The sequence below is a fragment of the Chrysemys picta genome, chromosome 9, assembly GCF_011386835.1.
Source record: "Chrysemys picta bellii isolate R12L10 chromosome 9, ASM1138683v2, whole genome shotgun sequence".
In the NCBI taxonomy this organism is placed as follows: domain Eukaryota; kingdom Metazoa; phylum Chordata; order Testudines; family Emydidae; genus Chrysemys; species Chrysemys picta.
Window position 1 is genome coordinate 27,535,762 of NC_088799.1, and position 20,318 is coordinate 27,556,079.

A 20,318-nucleotide genomic window follows, 5' to 3' on the forward strand; every position below is an offset into this window, starting at 1 on the left:
TCTTTCCCCTGTAAGCTGAACATACTGTCTTTTCAACTTGCTTAGCTCATCTGAAGACAGGAGTTCCTCAGAGGTGGAATCAGAGAGCAGCCTCCAGGATGGGGTCACAGAACAGCCAGCTCCAGGCCCAGGTACAACTATGATGTAATTCCATCCTTGCTAGAGTCTGGGGTTGTAGTGCATTGGGCGTACAGAGGAAAGGAAAAATCAGTGCACACAAAAAGGGAGGAGGCAGTGATCTGGAGCATGTAGGAAAAGGAAGTAAATACCTTGGGGCAAGAAGGAGAGGTGCACTGAAAAATGGGGTATAGGGTCAGAGCAATATTTTCAGTTTTAGATGCCTAAACTTTGACACCTAAATCTATATTTACGCTCCTAAATATGTAGCCTGATTTTCCAGAGGTGCTGAGCACACACATTCTCTATTAACTTCATTTAGGTACCTAGCTACAGATTTAGGTGCCTAGCTATAGACAGAGCCATCCCGTCCATAGGACAGACTGGAGCAACCGCCCCAGCCCTGCGCTTTAGGGGGCCCCATGCTTCGGGATGTGGGGTCCTGGGGAACTAGCGGGAGGCCTGGCGCCAGCGGCAGTGAGCAACCCACCCCACCCCACCAGCTCCCAGTGTCGCTCAGGGGAGGGGGCAGAAGCCAGAAAGAGGCGGGGCGGGGTTTGGGGGAAGAGGTGGAGCAGGGAAGAGAAGAGGCAGGAACTTGGGGGAAGGAGTGGAGTGGGGGCGGGGCCTGGGCCAGAGGGGTGGGGGTTGTCCTGGGCCCCGCACCCCACTATGGATGGCCCTGGCTATAGACACCCAAATTTGAGCACTTTTGCCTCAATAATCTGGACCATAAAATCACTGGTCAGGTGGGGAAGGGAAGGTGGTCACCCTTATCTGAAGCCAGGAAAAGGAGTTTACTCTCATTCTCATTTAAGACAGGGCATTTGCTCTGTTGGTTGTATTTAATTCAGTAAAGAACAAGTTTTGTTTTTAATTTACATTCGTGTCAACATACAATTCTTTAGTCTTCTAGGACAGGTCAGAATTATGCTTATTACTAGTTTACAGAAACAATCTAGTATAAATATTAGTGATTTTTGTATGTTACAGGTTCCAAAGTACTAGGAGGAATTAGAAGAGAAATTTCCACATCATTAGATACTTTAAGCCGGTAAGGAAGGACTCACTTCAATTCCCATTTGAACTTAGTGGAATTATTTGCATTGATTTCAATGGGAGTTAGAGTAGGCTGTAGCTGAATTATTACTTCAACATAAAAGTTAATTTGTTTGTATTATTGTCTGAGCTGTGGCATGCTGTAACCATTCCTGACATGGGGACTGTACAACCAGATAGTCAATACAATCAGTACAATTAACTGTCTTCTTTGCTCTCACTCTTCTCCAGATGTTGGCCCTTAGTTATATTATGATCATTTGGTTGGAAAGAACCATGATCCATTGTCATGTAGATTTCTCTAACCCTAATTTCACAGCAAAATTGGTTATTCATCAAGAGGGGTACCTACATCTTAATATTCCCAGTGATGATGATTCCATAGCTTTCCTTACTCACATATTCCATTGTGAAACTGAAATTCTGTCCCTGATAACTTATGTGCAACTCTCCTTGCCTTTAGTGAAAGTTCTGTACATGTATCACAGGGCAGAATTAGGCCCTTATACAAGAAATATTTTTCTAATATTTAACTGAAGTTTTCCCTGCTACAGTATAAGCCTATTACTGTGTGTTCTGTTCTTGTTGATTAATGAGGATAGTCATGGTGCTGTTATAATATGGGTACATATCCAGTAGGAACTACATTAAGAGTACCCATTTATTTCATATAAGCCAATAAACAGCCAGCTAAGTGTAGCATTTTGTCTTTGGCAACAGGGAATCTAAATTCCTTAGGAGATCGCAAGCCATGGGTATTAGTAAGGCACTATGGGTAAAAAGCCCTTCCCCTAAAGTCTGATCATATTGCCTTTCACCTGCTTAGGTCACCTCAAGACAAGAGTTCAGCAGGAAAATCTGATGGGACCACAGAACCCAGAACCGAGACCAGCCTCCAGAAGAGCACCACAAAGCAACCAGCTCCCAACACAGGTATTATAGAACCAAATAAAGATAGGACTGGAAGGGACCTCAAGAAATTAATGAGTCCAGCCCCCTGCACTGACGCAAGACCAAGTAAACTTAGACCATCCTGACAGCATTAGTGGCGCGTGAGCCCCCCCTTCGGGGAGGCTAGCCACACAGCCCTGCCCCTTCTTCCCAAGGCTCCGCCCCTACCCCATGTCCACAGGAGCCCTGAGCGCTTGCCCCACCCAGTCCACCAGAGCCCTAAGTGCTTCCTCTTCCCCCGCGGCCAGAGGAGCCCTGGCCGAACTGCCCCGGGCCACCAGGCTGCCCACTAGTGCCAGCCCGCTGGCCTCCGGCTGGTGGTGCAGCTGAGCTCCTGCTGGCTTGGGTACCGGCTTGGGGGAGAGGGCAGAGCATGAGCAGGGCCAGGGCTTGGTTTAGAGGAGGCTTAGGGGAGGCTTATGCCCACTGCCCATGCCTGACAGGTGTTTGTCCAAACTGTTTTTAAAAACCTCCAATGATGGGCATTCCACAACTTCCCCGGAAGCCTATTCCAGAGGATAACTCCAACTATCAGGGTAAAGTTTTTCCTGATATCTAACCTAAATCTCCCTTGCTACAGATTAAGACCATTACTACTTCTCCTACCTTCAATGGACATGGAGAACAATTGATCATAATCCTCTTTATTGCAACCCTTAACATATTTGAAGACTATTATTAGGTCTCCTGTCAGTCTTCTTTTCTCAAGACTAAACATACCCCATTTTTTAACCTTTCTACATAAGTCAGGTTTTCTAAACCTTTTATCATTTTTGTTGCTCTCCTCTGAACTCCAATTTCTCCACATCTTTCCTAAAGTGTGGTGCCCTTGAATTGAACACGGTGCTCCAGCTGAGGCCTCCTGAGTGCCAAATAGAGTGGGACACTTGCCTCCCATATCTTACATACTCTTGTTAATACACCCCAGAATGATATTAGCCTTTTTTGCAGCTGCATCACAGTGAAGACTCATATTCAGTATTATCCACTATAACCCCAGATCCTTTTCAGAAGTACTATCCTCTATCCAGTTATTCCCCATTCTATAGCTGTGCATTTGATTTTTTTCCTCCTACGTATAGTACTTAACACTTGTCTTTATTGAATTTCATCTTGTTGATTTCAGACCAATTCTGATTTGTCACAGTAATTTTGAATTCTAATCCTGTCCTCCAGAGTGCTTGCAACCCCTGCTAGTTTGATTTCATCTACAGATTTTATAAGCATACTCCCCACTCCATTATCCAAGTCACTAATGAAAATACAGTATTGACTAGTACTGGACCCAGGACTGACCTGTGCCCTCCCAGTTGGAAAGTGAAACATTGATAACTACTCTTTGAGTACAGTGTTTCAACTAGTTGTGCACCTACCTTTTAGTAATTTCATCTAGGCTACATATCCCTAATTTTCTTATGAGAATGTGGTGTGGAACTATGACAAAAGCAGGCCCACTGACAGCAATTCTGGCCCCAGGACAGAACAATCAATGGGTCCTCACGCATGCACAAGCCACACCTGCGCGGACGCAGACCACCTAACACTTGGGCGGTGCTGCACCTACGCTGGCTGGTGCCCAGCGAGTTTCTGGCTGCACTGCTGGGCGCACTCTTCCAGCAGGCCAGGGCTTCGGCAGGCCCGCCTGGTAGGGTTGCCAACTGTCTAATTGCGCAAACCCAAAGACCCTTGCCCCATCCCCTGCCCCTTCACTGAGACCATGCAGGCTCTGGGAGGGAGTTTGGGTGCAGGAAGGGGTGCAGGGTACGGAGTCTAGGTTGGGGCAGGGGGTTGGGGTACACGAGGGGGGCAGGGGATCGGCTCCCAAAAGCAACAGGCACGGCCCTTTAGCAGTGGCTCCGAGGTGGGGGGCCCAGGGGTCTCTGTGCACTGCTGCCCACAGGCACCGCCCCCACAGCTCCCGTTGGCCGCAGTTCCCGGCCAATGGGAGCTGCAGCGTCAGTGCTGGGGACAGTGCGCGGAGACCACCTTCCCTCCAGGGGCTGCAGGGATGTGCCAACTGCTTCCGGGAGCGGTGCGGAGTGAGGGTGGGCAGGAAGCTTGCCTTAGCCCCACTGTGCTGCCGCTGGCAGCGGCCAGGCCACCCTTTGTCCCCCCACCCCCTTTCAGCGGGCCTGATCCAAAAAGCCTTACTAAAAATCAAGATAGATCATATCTACTGCTTCCCTCCTATCCACTGTACCAATAACCCTCTCAGAAAAGGAAATTAAGTTGCTTTGGCATGATTTGTTCTTGACAAATCCATGTTGGCTATTCCTGCTAACCCTATTATCCTCCAGGTGCTTACAAATTCATTGTTTAATAATTTGTTTCAGTATCTTTCCAAGTATCAAATTTAGACTGACCGGTCTATAATTCATGGGGTCATCTTTGTTCCTCTTTTCAAAGCTAGGTACTATGTTTGCACTTTTCTAGTCTTCTGGGACATCACCCATCCTCCAGGAGTTCTCAAAGATAATTGCTAACGGTTCAGAGATTACTTCATTAAGTACCCTAAGATGAATTTCATCGGGCCTTGCCAACTTGACTATCCCTAATTTATCTAAATATTCTTTAATCTGTTCTTTCCCTGCTTTGAATTCCTTCCCCTTTGTTGTTAATATTAATTGTGTTGAGTAGCTGGTCACCATTAACCTTTTTAGTGAAGACTGAAGCAAAATAGGCATTAAACACCTCAGCTTTCTTCATGTCATCAGTTATTAGCTTTCTTTCTCCACTAAGTAGAGGACCGACACTTTCCTTTGTCTTTCTTTTGCTCCTAATGTACTTAAAGAACAACTTCTTATTGCCTTTTATTTCCCTTGCTAAATGTAACTCATTTTGTGCCTTAGCCTCTCTGATTTGTCCCTACGTGCTTTTCTATCCTTTTGTACTCCTTAGCAATTTGCCCAGGTTTCCCCTTTTTTTAGGATTGCTTTTTTATTTTCAGGTCATTAAAAAGCTCCTGCAGCCATATTTGACTCTTACTGTCCTTCCTATCTTTCCTTAGAATCAGGATAGTGTGCAGTTATGCCTTTAATATTGCCACCTTGAGAAACTGCCAGCTCTCCTGAACTCTTTTCCCGTAGATTTTCTTCCCATGGGACCTTAACCTATCAGTTCTCTGAATTTGTTAAAGTCTGCTTTTTTGAAGTCCACTGTCCTTATTCTAGTGCTCTCACTTCTTCCTTTCCTTAGAATCATACTGAAAGCTGGCACATCATCTTGAAAAAGCACAGTATGACCCAAAACTGGCAGTATCAAAGTGCATCATTTTTTCCTAGCATAGAAAGGATTAAGAATAAGCATTGCTCAGAGAATGAAAGCCAGACACATATTACATATGCACAGTGTAACTACTGGATTTCCCACCCTTCACAATCTGGTTCCAGAGAGAAGTGTCCTGCCTGTCTCGTTATCTGCCTTCTGAAAGGTGGTGTCTCATTAGATAGTTGGAAAATCTAATACAATTGCAACCTTAAAAAGAACAGTGTTCCTCTCTTCCACAGTGACTTCAGGTGGAACTAGGCTAGTCAGTTTAATAGTAACCCTATTTTATGTCGTTTATAAGGTCCCCTGCAAAGTATCTGCTCCCCACTTAGAACAAAAACACTTTCTAGTGTAGGCACAGCTTATACTAGCAAAAGAGCTTTTTTACTGCTATAGCTTATCATAGTTCCCCAAAGAAAACAAGCTATGCCAGCAAAAACATATTTTTCCCTAATATAAATCATGTCCAGACTAGGGCTTTTACTGATATAAAAATGTAATAAAAAACCGCAAATCCCTAAGTGACATTACTATACTGGAGAAAGTTTCTAGTGTCGACCAGGCCTAAACTAAAAGCCATCTGGATACAGCCCGATAGGAGATCAGATTAGATGATCACAGTGGTTTCTTCTGGCCTTGGAATCTATGAAAGTGGAGATCTAATAATCTTCAGGCAAGCACCCATCAACAAAAGGGATCAGTGTCCCACCTGTATAAATAAAGGGGATGTTGCATTAATTGTGATGTAGTATATGGGCCCAACAAGTTAAAGGCATTAGCATAACCTGTAATTGTTCCACATTAAACAGTTCTAAACAAGGTTTGGTATATGAGACCTTACCCAGCTTAGTACCATGGAAAACACACTAGGAAATTCATACCAAAGGTCAGAAATTTATTGATTTGAAACACAAAAAAAGGAAAAGAATTAAAAGACGGCAAAAAAACCCACTGAAACTGAGTGATTATGCAAAACAAAGTTAAAGTCTTTTTAGAGAGGGAATATGGGTTCGAATGCTGTTGCCTGGGATGTAGGCAGTCTGGTCTAGTAATCAGAGCAGGAATCAGGTCTAGTGGCCTAGCAGGGACCCAGGTTGGGGAAACAAAGCCAAGGGTCAGCACCAGGGTCAACTGCTAATTACCAGAGGCAGGGGTCAAGTCAGAGTCAGGAATCAAAGCTGAGGGTCAGAGCTGAGATCAGAAACCAAATGCCAGAGCTAGGGGTCAAGCCAGAGTCAGAAGTCAAAGACAGGACAGGTAAGTGATGGTGGAAGCAAGGTAAGGGCAGGAAATGGAGGAAAGGCAAGGATCAAACACAATGCATGAGCCTAGTGGGAACAGGAGCAAAGGCAGGGGTGAGGTAGAAGCCAGGAGCAAAGCAGGAATTGGGAACAGGGTTGGGTGCAAGAAGCCAGGTCCCAGGGAGCTGCAACAGGAAATCACCTTGTTGCTCATACAACTTCCTGTACCGCCGTCTGGCTTAAATAGTGGGGTTGGACCAATCGGTGGAGACTGGGTACTCCTCCAATCAGCTTCTTAGCCCACCAGGTTTCAGCAAACATGAGGTAGAGGCCAGGGTGCAACAGTTGTCTGGGAACTTCAAGGCCTGAGACACCACAGTGAGTCTTATTCCATCAAACAGTCCTCCTTGATGAGGAAGAAAGTGACTAGTTCTGTTTAACCCTGAGTCAGGAATGATGGTCTCTTTCCTGCTTTTGACAAAATAGATGGACCCAGAAGGGAGAGAAGAGAGATAAGATAGTAAAAATGGAGAAATACAGCTTTTGTTGATGTTCTCAGGAAACAGGGCTAGTCAGTCATAAATAGGTGCTTTGGGCTGGCACATCACGCACCTGTTGCTCTGGACCCTGGCTTGCCTCCCCGGTCAGGGACATCTGGTTTGGTCAGGTCCTTCTCAGGCTGAGCAGAACTGGGTGGGCTGTCTCATCTGATTGTGCTAGTGCTGTGCAGCACAGTATTTTTTAGGCTCAAGTGAAAAGCGACACGAGTGGGGGATGGAAAGAGAGACACAAGGGAGGGGAAGACAGAGCAGGATCTCTCATGTAGCAGGCAAGGGTCCTTGCTGGTGCAGCGGTGATGGTCACGTGTTCCCACTATGTGCCAACATCTGGGTGTCACGATGGAAAGTCCCATAGCAGTGGCTGTAGCAGTGGCGGTATTAGTCTTTCCCTGCCCTCCCAAAGGCTGTTTTTAAGGGCCCCCAAAAGGGGTGATTGGCTGAAATAGCTCCTCCCCTCATTATTTTGTCCAGCAATTAGGCCTAATTTCCAATTCCACATTCCCCTTGTTTACTAAGCATGATCTTAACATAGTCCTTCAGTTTTATCAATAGGCCTTCTTGTTTGGTTTAATTTAGTCTGTCTTCCTTTTGTACATTTCCCCACAAATAGATTGTTATAGGTTATTATAATATTTAATGACCTTTCAGTTACTTTTCCACAGGTAAGCTCACAAAGTTGTAGGCTCAATTATTACAAAAGAGAGCAAGAGGGGAAGGGTTAGTAAATCCAATAAACAAGCAGGGGGCAAACTATCAAGAACTAGCCAACCACAATGAATGTGTCTTACAATGTGTCCTAAGGCAGCTAAGGAAGAAATTTTGTCCACCTCTTCCAAGAGTTAGTTCCTCAACTAAGTCTTTCACTGAGAAACTTGTGCTCTATGATCAACCAGAAAGAACATGGGATGAGAGCAGGCCCAACACACCCAAGGAGGGGCTTAGGGCAAAAGCTGATCATTGAAGTATTTACGTCCTAGATTTGGATGGACTTTATAAACAGAAACATAGCATATTGGCAGGCAGGGCACTTCGAGAAGGGTGGGCATAAGTGACTCTTAGTGCTAGACAAAAGGAGCACCTGAGCAGCTGAATTCTGCTGGGATTGAAACCTCCAGGTCAATAGCCTGGGAAGCCTAGTGAGGATAGTGTTACTGTAGGTTAGTTAGTTAGACTCAGGGCTGGCTCCAAGCACCAGCGGAGGAAGCACGTGCCTGGGGTGGCGCATGCTAAGGGGTGGCATTTTTTTTTTCCCTTCGGCAGTTTGAGTGGCTTTTTGGGGAGGGGCTTGGGGGGGGCAAAAGTGGTAGCGCCGGCCCTGGTTAGACTGCATGCAGCAATAATAATCCCTCAAAAGAGATTCAGGAGTTAGTCCTGAACACGTCATCTTTTTGAACGAAGTAGAAAATTTCTGCTCTTAAGAAGCACCTTGCTATGGAACTACCATTTAAAAAGTAGCACGTATTTTAGTTTGGATTTTAACAAATACAGTTCTCTCTCATGAACCTAGACCAGCAGCTGCAGTGAAGAGTCTGTGTGTTTAATCATTTAGTATTGTTTGAATTGCATGCATAGACTAGTTTGTTGTGTTCAACAGGTACAAAAGGCCTTCCTACAATCTTAGGTGGAATTAGAAGAGAAACTTGCTCTCCCTCATTACACAAATTAAGCAGGTAAGCACATGCAAAATTACCACAAAACTTAATATGACTTGTCAAACAGGATCATAAGCTGGGAAACTTAGAACCAGTGAGGAAAGCTATTTACAAATCTCCATTGCTTTCATTGTTTTTCCTGAATATAGTTCAAGCTTGCTTTTAAGATATAGGCCTTGTCAAAGGTGTTTGACAGCCACAGAGACTGCTGTCTTCTATTTATCTACAAAGCTGGTACAGCATGGGCAATGGTAGCATGGGCTATTCTTTGAATAAACTTCAACCTGGATTTGGAGGGAAAGTATCTGTGAGTGAAAGGGTAGTTCATTCTCTATGTCCATCCTGTTTTGGCTTCTAGTTAAATAACCAACAGGGGTGCCGATTATTTGTGCTATGTCTGTCTGGTGGTTGTTTTTGCGATGCCTGTTCGCTAGGATCTGTACTAGGACCACCAACATATTTCATATACATTACTTGCTCATAGCTTTGAGCAAGCTAAAGCTTTCAACTCAACTGTTGAAGTCACCTCTCCAAGGTAGTAGGACAGCTGCACTGTGTAGTGGAAAAGGGAAGAGCTCTATGATGCTTTCAGTCTGTAAGGAACATCTACACTTAAAATGCTACAGTGGTGCAGCTGTGCCGCTATGGCACTTCAGTGTGGACCAGTGGTTCTCAACTCATGGCTCGTGGGCCTCTTGCAGCCCAATCAGTACACAGCTGGGGCCCATGTGACATCCTCAGGGCCATACAGGTAGTATATATATTGTGTGGATGCAGCCCATATACCGCATAGAGAGCTGCATATGCAGCCCACAATGGTAAATAGGCTGAGAATCACTGGTGTAGACACTTACTGCAGCAAGGAGTAAGTTCTCCCATCCCTGTAGTAAATCCATTTCCCTAAGAGGCGGTAACTAGGTTAATGGAAGAATTGTTCTATCAACCTAGCATGGCCTACATGGGGACTTAGGACAGTTTACCTATGTCACTCAGGGGATGGGAGGATGGATTTTTCACACCCGAGCAACGTTGCTGGGTCGATCTAATTTTCTAGTGTAGATCAGCCCTAATTTTAGATTTCATGTTATGCTTTAACTATAAATTGGATGATATAGCTGAGGTGGATTGTAATCTTCTGCATATGAAAGGTGTTGGAAATTAAGGAGATACGCAAGTGGATTTGCAAATTTTAACTCAGTGCTGTTTAAAATAGACTATACTTAAAGTTGATAACGTTTCACCTACTGAACATTTTTTCCTTCACCATGCCTGCATCTATTATTTTGTTGTTTTTTAAGTTTGCTCATGAGTCTTGGGCCCTTGGATTTGATTTATAAATCAAAAAGCCATAGATACTTAACAGGGTCTTTGTGATCAGACACAAGAAGAGAAAAGTCAAATATTAGAACAGTCAACCTTGATGGTTGAGCACAGGAATTTTAAATGCTGGTTTATTAATCCTGGTTTCCCAGACTTGACATCTTTCATCTCAGTTCTTACCATGGAAGACAAGAATTTTTGTTTTAAAGTATAAAACAAACCTAATGTTCATTTATTTGCTTCTTAATGCTTTGAGAGAGAAACCAATCTGAGATTTTCATAGTTTAATCTCAAATGTCACTTAAGGACATTTTCGTTGTCTAGTCCATTGGAGACCTTCAAAGACTGACTTGATTGAGCGTAAGTCTATAAATCTTACAGATAGCAAAAATAAGTTTCTAGGCCTTTAGTCCTACATACATGTGTTACTCTAAATTCTAATAGTGTATTAAACACTCAAGTTGGAAAAACCTCCTGCTTGAATAGATTTTCAAAAGCAACTTCTTTGCATCTACCATACATGATTAATTTGCAATTTGTGTTTTACATGTAGGGAAAGAAAAACATCTTATAATGTTGATTACTCAACTCAAGAGAAACCTTTAGGAATTTCAGTGTCAATGCAGACGGAAACAAGCTGGATTTATGAACATATGTACAGAAAAACCAGTAAGAAATGGCTTTGCTAGTTCAAGTATCTGTTGCTTACTGTATAAGAGCCAACTTGTGTAGTAGTAATTGCACATTTATAGCATTTTTCTTCTAAGGTGCCTAGTAACCAAGGGTTTGTGTAATTCCTTATTTTACACGAGGGTAAACTTGACACAGAAGTCAAGTGACTTTCCCCAAGGTTCTACCGCAAGTCAATGTCAGAGTTGGGAACAGAACCTAGGAGAGCTCCTTGTTATAACCACTTAGGGTGACCAGATGTCCCGATTGTATAGGGAGAGTCCCGATTTTGGGGTCTTTTTCTTATATAGACTCCTATTACTCCCCCACCCCCATCCTGATTTTTCACACTTGCTGTCTGGTCACCCTATAGCCACTAGATAGCACTTCTTCTAAATACAACTATTATTAAACATGTGACAGAATGTTCAGCTAGTAAGAAGAAAACCCAGCAGTCTGTGGGGGAATGCTCAGCAGATAAAAGACCTAGTTGTGTACCATATCCCTATGGAAAATAACTTTCAAAGCCTCTAAATAGAGTTGAAAATATATGGCCTCTTTGCTTCTGCTGCTCAACTGAGTCATCCAAATTGGACCAAATGTTAGAGAGGTGCATGACTGGGAGAATATCTTTTATTGGACCAACTCCTGTTGGTGAGAGAGACAAGTTCTTCTTCAGATCTGGGAAAGATACTCAGAGCATCACAGCTAAATGCAAGGTGGACAAGATTGTTTAGCATAAATAGTTAGCACATATTGTAAGGGACCATTCAAGGGAGAGTGGCCCATTAACACCTCTGCAGTCACAGGACAAAAAGAGGGGGTTAGTGGATTACAGATCTCTGTTTAGTCCATGAAAGGTTTCAGAGTAGCAGCCGTGTTAGTCTGTATCCGCAAAAAGAAGAACAGGAGGACTTGTGGCACCTTAGAGACTAACAAATTTATTAGAGCATAAGCTTTCGTGGACTATAGCCCACTTCTTCGGATGCATATGCATATGCATCCGAAGAAGTGGGCTATAGTCCACGAAAGCTTATGCTCTAATAAATTTGTTAGTCTCTAAGGTGCCACAAGTCCTCCTGTTCTTCTTTTTGTTTAGTCCATGATTTTTAGTGTCTGAAGTAATGAATTTAAGCTCCCAGGCTCATCTTTTGAAAGTGGATGAGGACTGATAGGTCATATATAGAGCGATCACTGTGTGAAAAGTGTGATAGGATGTTTTTATCATTTTCCTATTTCAATTAATTCGAGAGCATAGTGATTGTCTGGTTTTACTCACGTAGTTATTGGGACATTTAGTGCACCAGATGAGATACACCATATGTTGTGACAGGCATGTGCAGGATCCATGGATCTTGAAAGGTGTGTTGTGGGGAATATTGATCATAGCTGTGGAGATATGTCTGCAGGTTTTGCATCTGTTGTTCTGGCAGGGTCTGGTGCTGCTTTGAATTGGTGTGTCCTGGTCTGACAATAAGTTTGGAGAGGTGGGGGCATTTGAAGGCCAGAAATCAGGGTTCAGAAAAGATTTCTTTCAGGATGGGGTCCCCATCAAATATTGGTTGTAGTTATTTGATGATATCCCATATAGGTTCCAGTCTGAGGTGTAGGCAATAACTAGGGGTGTGCAGTTGGAGGGGATTTCTGTAGTGCAGGGCCGGCTTTAGGCCGATTCAGCTGAATTGGGCCCCGCGCCAAGAGGGCCCCGCGCTGCAGCTGTCCGCCCCGCCCCCAGCTCACTTCCCCCTCCTCCCCTCCCCTGAACGCTCCGCCCCCTCCCCTGCTTCCCGCGAATCAGAGATTCGGGTCCCCCCGTCCCCCCCCCGCGGCGCGGCTCGGGTCCCCCCGCGGCGCAGCTCGGGTCGTCCCCGCGGCGCGGCTCGGGTCCCCCCATCCCGTCCCCCCCCGCGGCGCGGCTCGGGTCCCCCCGTCCCATCCCCCCCCGCGGCTCGGGTCGTCCCCCCCCGCGGCTCGGGTCCCCCCATCCCCCATCCCCCCGCGGCGGGGCTCGGGTCCCCCCGTCCCCCCGCGGCGTGGCTCGGGTCCCCCCGTCTCCCCCCCCCCCCGCGGCGCGGCTCGGGTCCCCCATCTCCCCCCCCCGCGGCGCGGCTCGGGTCCTGGGGGCAGGGCTTGCAGCAAGCCCCGCCCCCAGGAATCGGGCCCCGCTCTTGCTAAAGCCGGCCCTGCTGTAGTGAAGCAGGTTCTCTTGAGGTATTTGGGTGGCCCATTCCATGATCGAATCTACTTCTCTGGTGGAGTGTCCTTGTTTGGTGAAGGAGGTTTTGAGTGTGTTAAGGTGTATATCCCAGACTTTCTCCTCGGAGCATATTCTGTGGTATCTGAGTGTCTGGCTGAAGATAGATTTCTTGTTTGGGATAATTATTGCATCTGTGAAGGTAGGTGGGATGATGTGTGGGTTTCTTGTATAGAGACATCTGTAGGATTCCATTGTTGAAGCTGATTGTGGTGTCCATGAAGCTGATGCTGGTGTGGGAGTGTTCTAGAGAGAGTTTAATGGATGGGTGGTGGTTGTTGAAGTTGTGATGGAAATCTATGAGGGAGTTCAAGCCATCTGTCCAGAGGATCAAAATATCAATGTGTCTCAGGAATATCATTGGTTTTGTGGTGCATTTGTCCAGAAATTCTTCTTTAAGGTGGCCAATGAGGAGGTTGGCACATTGGGGAGACATCCTAGTACCAATGGCTGTTCTCATGGTTTGGACAAAGTGTTTGTTGTTGAATATAAAAATATTATGGAGGAGGATGAAATGGACGAGTTTGGCAATGTGTTTGGGGTGGATATCTGAGGGTTGTCCATTGTCTTGTAAATATTTGAGGCAGGCAGCTCTGCCGTCATTGTGAGGGATGTTGGTGTATAGGGAAGTGACATCCATGGTGGCAAGGATGGTGTTCTGAGGCAGGTGGTTAATGTTGCAGAGTTTGTAGAAAAAGTTGGTTGTTTCCTGAAGGAAACTGGCTCAAAGGCTTGTCTCTAAATAAAAGGCGTGTCTCTAATATCCTGGGACCGACACGGCTACAACTACACTGCATCATCCAAATGCTATCTGCAGTGTTATTGTAGCTGTGTTGGTCCCAGGATGTGAGAGAGACAAGGTGGCTGAGCTAATACCTTTTACTGGACAACCACTGTTGATTGGGATATCCTGTACAAAAGGGCTGCTCAATTAGACTTTAATGGATACTTATTTGTAAAATCCAATACAAGCACACTGCAAGAGGAAATACTGGAGACAAGATGGAGTATCGAATGCCTGGGGCCTGTAGTCTCATGGCACCACGCCACTATATTAAAGAGAGGCCCGTCCACAGTGTAGCAATGTATTTTGGTCTCCCTCTCTTGTGTTTCCTCTCCTCCAGCTCAGCATTCCCTGCAGCTCTTTTCTTTGACGAGATCAAACACCTTGTCAAAGCTTGGCCACTGCCTATGTTGACTGTGTATTTTAATTCTAGTTCAGAGAAAGACTGAAGAGCTCAAGAAAGACAGCATTCACATCGCTACTGCTGCTGGAAATGGTAAACTGATACCCAGAGGAGCTGCTTCTGCTTTCCCTCTTGGAGGGCTGCATTCAATTCTGGACACACTAATACCTATTGGATAGTGACAAAGGGCAGGGAACTCAGAAAAGAGCAACAAAAATGGTTTGGGATTAGAAGGATTGGCCAGATTAAAAGAACTAGAAGTGTGGCTTCTCTGAGCCATAACTGGGGGAATATGACTTGTTGCAAGATTGTGAAGGATGTAAATAGTAAGGTAGAAGGTGAATTATAAGGGGTGGCACAAGGAAATATAACTGAGTAATGGGATTCGTTGTGACTGGATGTCAGGAAAAGCTTCCTGCCAACCATTTTTACTGGATTGGGAATAGCTGTCTGAGGAGAGTGGTGGAAACCCCTTAATTTCGGATATTTATGTGTAGACTAAGGGCTTGTCTACACAGGCAACGTTAAATCGCTGCTGTGGCACAGCACTGGGAGAGAGCTCTCCCACTGCTCTAAAAACAACAAAAAACCACCTCTACAAGGAGAGTAGCTACCAGCTCTGGGAGCCGTGCTGTCCAGTGCTGGTGCACTGTCTATGCTGACACGTTACAGCGCTAAAACTTGCTGCGCTCAGGGGTGTGTTTTTTCACATCCCTGAGCGAGAAAGTTGCAGCACTGTCAAGTACCAGTGTAGACAAGCCCAAAATATAGGAAACAGTCTTGCACTGGTAGGGGATGGATTAGAAGACTTAATAGGAGTTTCCCCATCTCTAGCTTCCAGTCTCTTGCTTCTCAAGACAGCAGAGGTGGGAACTGCTTTAGACACTATAGCCCTGATCCAACACTTTACTTAAGTGCTTAGATTTAAGCAGTGAGCAGTCCTGTTGACTTCAATGGGACTATTCCTTGTTTAAAATTAAGCCCATGCTTTACTGCACATGCTTAAATACTGTATGGGATAAAGGCCTATATGTCCTTTCCCCGACCAAAGCAGGGAAGGGCTCCACACTGATGGACAGCAACCCTACCAATGGTTTAGGAGCAGTGTGTTGATAAGCTCCAAAGATGTTCCAGCTAGGTGGCATGTGTTAAGGAAGGGGAGGGGAGAGAAGGGGTGTTGAAAAGCCAGGGAGGGAATTCCTCCCAAGATGCTAGGAAGAAATGCTCTCCTAGAACACAACGCCTTCCCTAATTAATTTTCATTGCTGCTATTCAGATATACATGCAGTGCTGTCACAAGACCTCAGCAGTTTAGGCATTTTGTGCGACATGGAGGTATGGTTCTCCAGTCCCTACAATTATACATTTTATTCTTAACAATTTTCCCTCTGAAAAAGAGCTGACTCTACATTGAATTTGCTGTTTTCAAATTTAAGTTTAATGAAGACTTCATAAGGCTGTTTGAGGAATCTCTGCGCACACTGTCCCATATTGGGCCACCAACTATTCTAGCATATAGGCCAGAATCATCAAGAGAAGGCCTGGAGATACAGGTGATGTTTCTTTCTGCTACATGGTAGTGTGTTTGTATTAACCCCCAAGAGCCGCAGGAAGGAAAAATGAAGTCTGTGGAAGATGCTGCCATCTGTCAAATTCAACTTGCAAGGGTTTCATTAGCAGTGAGGTGGTCATTCACTAGGGCACTGAAATGTCTAATCCACGTACCAAAATACATTAGACTGTGCAAGCATCCCACACTATTTTATGCTGAGGATATGTTTCTAGGGCAAAATCTAGTTCTTTCACTAAAACTAAGATATACAATCTTATTTTGGTTTATGCATAATGATGCATGCACAATACATAGTTCTGGGTACCCAAAGTGGTATATGTTTATCTAATAGAGACATCACTGCTTCAAAAATAAGACAATGGCCAAGCAATCTAAATATCATTCTGTAAGGGCTGGGAGCTGGAAGCAGACAGTGTTCCACTGACCAGAGCTGCTCTTTAAACACACCTGATCATTTATCTGAATTTGATCCAGGGCACTGGGACTAAGAAACGCCTTGTAAAATAAATAAATAAATAAGCAAGCAAGCCACAGGGGAAGGAGGAAAAACGGTCTCTGAAAATACTTTTTGCCAGGAACCCAGGCAACAAAAAATTTGCAACACTGCTCAGGCTCCTCTATCACCAACTTTGCAGGATCCCTAATGAAATAAATTGGCTAACTTACAGTGCTTGGCAATCTCCTTAGAAAGTAAAAGGGAGCCATAGTCTTCAAACTGTCCTGCTAATCAGCTCAGAAGCTTGGTTGTGCATGCATAGACTGAAGTAAAGGACTTTAAAACATGGCGTTTTTGAAGGTGCCTCCTTTTCCTAGAATAGGAGGATTATAGAAACATCACATCACCATGCAAATCCTTGTTTTCCTCTCCCACGCCCCCATTGTAGATAGAAGAGGAATCTACTGCAACATGTGAGTACTGTGGCAGCTTGCTGAAATTATTTCCTTCCTATGAAGATCTTGACCCAACCTCTGAAGATTATGAATCAGTAAGCGATTGGAAAGAGTTAACAGAGCTTCTCCATGAATCACCCCCTACTGGAGTAACACCACTGCTTTGCTTTTCAGTTTTTCTGTTGTGAGCAAAATCAGGATCTCTATGAGTACATCATTACTGAAAAAAAGAATTATGAGAACGCTAGAAATGAGTCAATCTCCATTGACCCTCATGCAGCCCACGGCAGTGAAGTGGACAGGCAGCAAGCAAGGGAGAAAGAATATCAAAGGTACCATTTGCTGGTAAAATATAGCGAACTGTGCAGTTAGTTTTTTTCGGGAACAACATTCTAACCTGGGGGAGACAATGCGGAGAAATTCAAAATATAGCAAATGGGAGTAAAAAGAGAATCTGCACCAAACAGGAGGAATATATGTCAGGAAAAGTCCAGAGAGGGCCTGCTCAGCATGTGTTAGTATATGCCCCACTTGCACTGTCTTCTAACTTATATTAGTGACATCTTTGGCTTTAGTAATCTCCAGAAAGTAAATGAAGCCAGACTCATAATCGCAAACTGACAGTGTTTAGGGCCTAAGTCTTGCCCCAAATGCTTAAGCCACATTTTTCAGAGACAGAGGGTCCTGTGGCACCTTTGAGACTAACAAGTATTGGGAACATAAGCTTTCGTGAGTAAGAACCTCACTTCTTCAGATGCAAGTCTTGCATCTGAAGAAGTGAGGTTCTTACCCACGAAAGCTTATGCTCCCAATACTTCTGTTAGTCTCAAAGGTGCCACAGGACCCTCTGTTGCTTTTTACAGATTCAGACTAACACGGCTACCCCTCTGATATTTTTCAGAGAGATACTGACTTTGGATGCCTTTGGTTTTGGGGTAACCAAACTGAGATACTTCGAACCCACTGGTGAGCGGTGCTGAATACTCGCAAAATTGACATGTATTTGGGTTGTGAGTGCTCAGCACTTCTTAAAAGTTATATTTGGGGTGTGTGTGTGTGTGTGTGTATGTAATGTGTATATATCAGGTCAGTCCTTGGTGTCAAGGTGGCAGTGAAGATCAATGGCAACTGTCCTGCAATTCCACATTATTACTACTTCGAGAGGTCTGTTTAGAGGGATTTATTAGATTGTTTTAGCATCAAGTGATACTTCTAGCAGTAGCAATACAGAAAAAAGGCCAAACCTTTCAGGTATGCAAGACAGCAAGATAATGAGAAAATAGTAAAAGGTTTGTCTGTTCTCTCCAAACTCCATCTCTACCTACAGTAGCAACACTATCCTGTACCATTAATCAAATGAAATGGTGACTTTATAGAAATCTCTCCTTCCTTAAAGAAAGAGAAAAGCAAAATAGGATGGAGCTGCAGAGAGAGGTAGAAATAGGCTAATGCCAGTACTCAGCGGTACAAATGTAATTCTTAGAGAAGGCGTTGGTAGAGCCTTTTTCTTGTCCAAGCTGAAAGATGATAACCAGATAAATGAATTCTAACCCTCTGCACAACTAATGAGTAATAAAAAGAGATTAGCTGGATAGTGATATCCCCACTGCAGTATGAACCGGTCATCCATTTTACTGCATATCTTACTGTGCATGTCCAGTTTCTCAGCCCTTAAAAGGAAGCCAAAAGCCAGTGCAAATATCTGGGCCTACTCCATAAACTTAAAGAACAAAAATAAAGTGCCAGGGGAAATGTTAAGAACATTTCTATCCCTAAACGCTGAGTTACAGTAGGAGTTCCATGTACTCCTATAATTTATGTACTCCTATAATGTAAGTATATTGCACTATGTACCAAATTTATAATGTATTTGGCTTAATTTTAAACTTGGATAAAGAGAATAACATCACAGAATAGCATTAAATAACAGCCCCCAATTATCGGTTTTGTTTCTTCCTAATCTATTCTTGCCATGGCTTGCCCAGCATTGGTTATTAGGACAGATTCTTGAGCAGACTTTAGAAGTATGTTTAGCCAGCATAACATACCTGAAGCTGTGCTGGATACAAAACTGCAAGAGAGAGGCCATTATTTTCTGTATTAAGAAATCTGTGTAGTGTGGATAAATTCCAGTCATTCCATCTTGAAATCCAGTATGCCCACTGCCCTAGCTGTTTAAAAAGATGTTGCACATTATTTAAAGGCTGGGTCAGCTTGTCAAGATAACGCATGGCAGTGTAGAAGTCTTCACCGTGAAATAAAAATCTGTCACATAGTCTGTTAATTTAGGGCTCATGAGACTTCACAGACATTCAGCGCAAAATAAAACCAGATCTTCTGACTCAATCTTTTATCGGACCCCAGCAGTTCTGAGCTTAGGAATTCTTCCTTTGTTTTCCAGCTCATCAGCATTACTGGCAGAATTTTTGTTATCATTTTATCACCACACTGAATATCCTCAGAAGCAAGAGAGAAAATTTCCAGCTCTGCCACCATAACACCATATTCTGTACTTTCCCTTATGTTCTGAATATCAGTTACAAAATATCAATTAAAGAATCTTGCAAGATGTCAAATCTCTTCTGTACAAGATGCATATTTACTAATGAGCTAAAAACTGTAATGTATGCAGAGTTGGTCAAACAATCAAGTAACAGTCAAATTTTACATCATACAGTAATCTATAAAAGGGCCCAATTCTCCTTTTGTGCACAGATTTCATAGTGGCATCATTTTACTGTAGCCAATGGAGTTACTTGCAGTTGCAGAAGTAAGAGGAGAATCAGGCCCAAATAGCTGTCAAACAGCAGCTCACTTGCATTACTGCTGCAAAGACATTTGAATTGCACTTGTACCTTTCGAAGCAAGACGTTTGGAATTTATGTCCTGTATGTTTTTGCTTTATAGGCAACAGGAAAGACAAATAGCAAAACAGTTTGCATTCATGGCAGCAGAGCAGGCCAGCTTCGTTGAATGTGAGTTGGATTTTTTTTATTGTTACAATGAACTTCAACTGAAAATTTGTGCCAGAGTTGGAACGGGCTCTCTCACTGGATGTGGATTTCAATGCCTGCTCTCTAATTTATTATCAAGTGTGCCCTGCCTTTTACGTTAAGATGGCTCCTAACGTGAAAAAAGAAAGAGGCACAGTTGTGTTACACACTTACACAGGGTGGCGTCTCTCATTCAGACTTCAAAGGCTTATGCTTGAACTGTTTGCTTTAATATGCAATTTTACACACACACAAGCTACCTTAATAGAACATGAAGGTTGCAAAGTCAAGCCCTGAAAAGTTAGGAAATGCCAGAATTAAGGTTGCCTGTGCAATCTTCAGTTGGCCTCTTTGTACATATGCATTATGACAGTCTGTAATTACAATTTTTCACAGGACCATGCTTCATTCAGTGCACAGGATGGGTGGTGCTCAGTTCATGAGAAGCTATTTGCACATTTTGTTTTATCCTCATTGTTCAATGTGTGGTCCTGAGCCTTATTTGCTGCACATTATTCAGAGTCTCTCCTGAAGTGAGAATTATTAATTTTCTCATGGGCTCATCACTGTAGTGTCTAAGTGCT

At 44.0% G+C, this 20,318-nt stretch overlaps 1 protein-coding gene across 1 annotated transcript in view; it reads left to right on the forward strand.

The window, feature by feature from the left end:
• Window positions 1-20,318, forward strand: part of ERICH6 (glutamate rich 6) — a 35,892-nt gene that overhangs the window by 3,812 nt on the left and 11,762 nt on the right. The window contains exons 3-13 of the mRNA XM_005286919.3: window positions 46-131; window positions 1,111-1,171; window positions 2,003-2,109; window positions 8,790-8,865; window positions 10,721-10,836; window positions 14,308-14,370; window positions 15,554-15,612; window positions 15,714-15,830; window positions 16,735-16,836; window positions 16,916-17,073; window positions 19,649-19,716. Coding sequence (XP_005286976.2) covers window positions 46-131; window positions 1,111-1,171; window positions 2,003-2,109; window positions 8,790-8,865; window positions 10,721-10,836; window positions 14,308-14,370; window positions 15,554-15,612; window positions 15,714-15,830; window positions 16,735-16,836; window positions 16,916-17,073; window positions 19,649-19,716 — 1,013 coding nt within the window. The remainder of the gene's footprint in view (window positions 1-45; window positions 132-1,110; window positions 1,172-2,002; window positions 2,110-8,789; window positions 8,866-10,720; window positions 10,837-14,307; window positions 14,371-15,553; window positions 15,613-15,713; window positions 15,831-16,734; window positions 16,837-16,915; window positions 17,074-19,648; window positions 19,717-20,318) is intronic.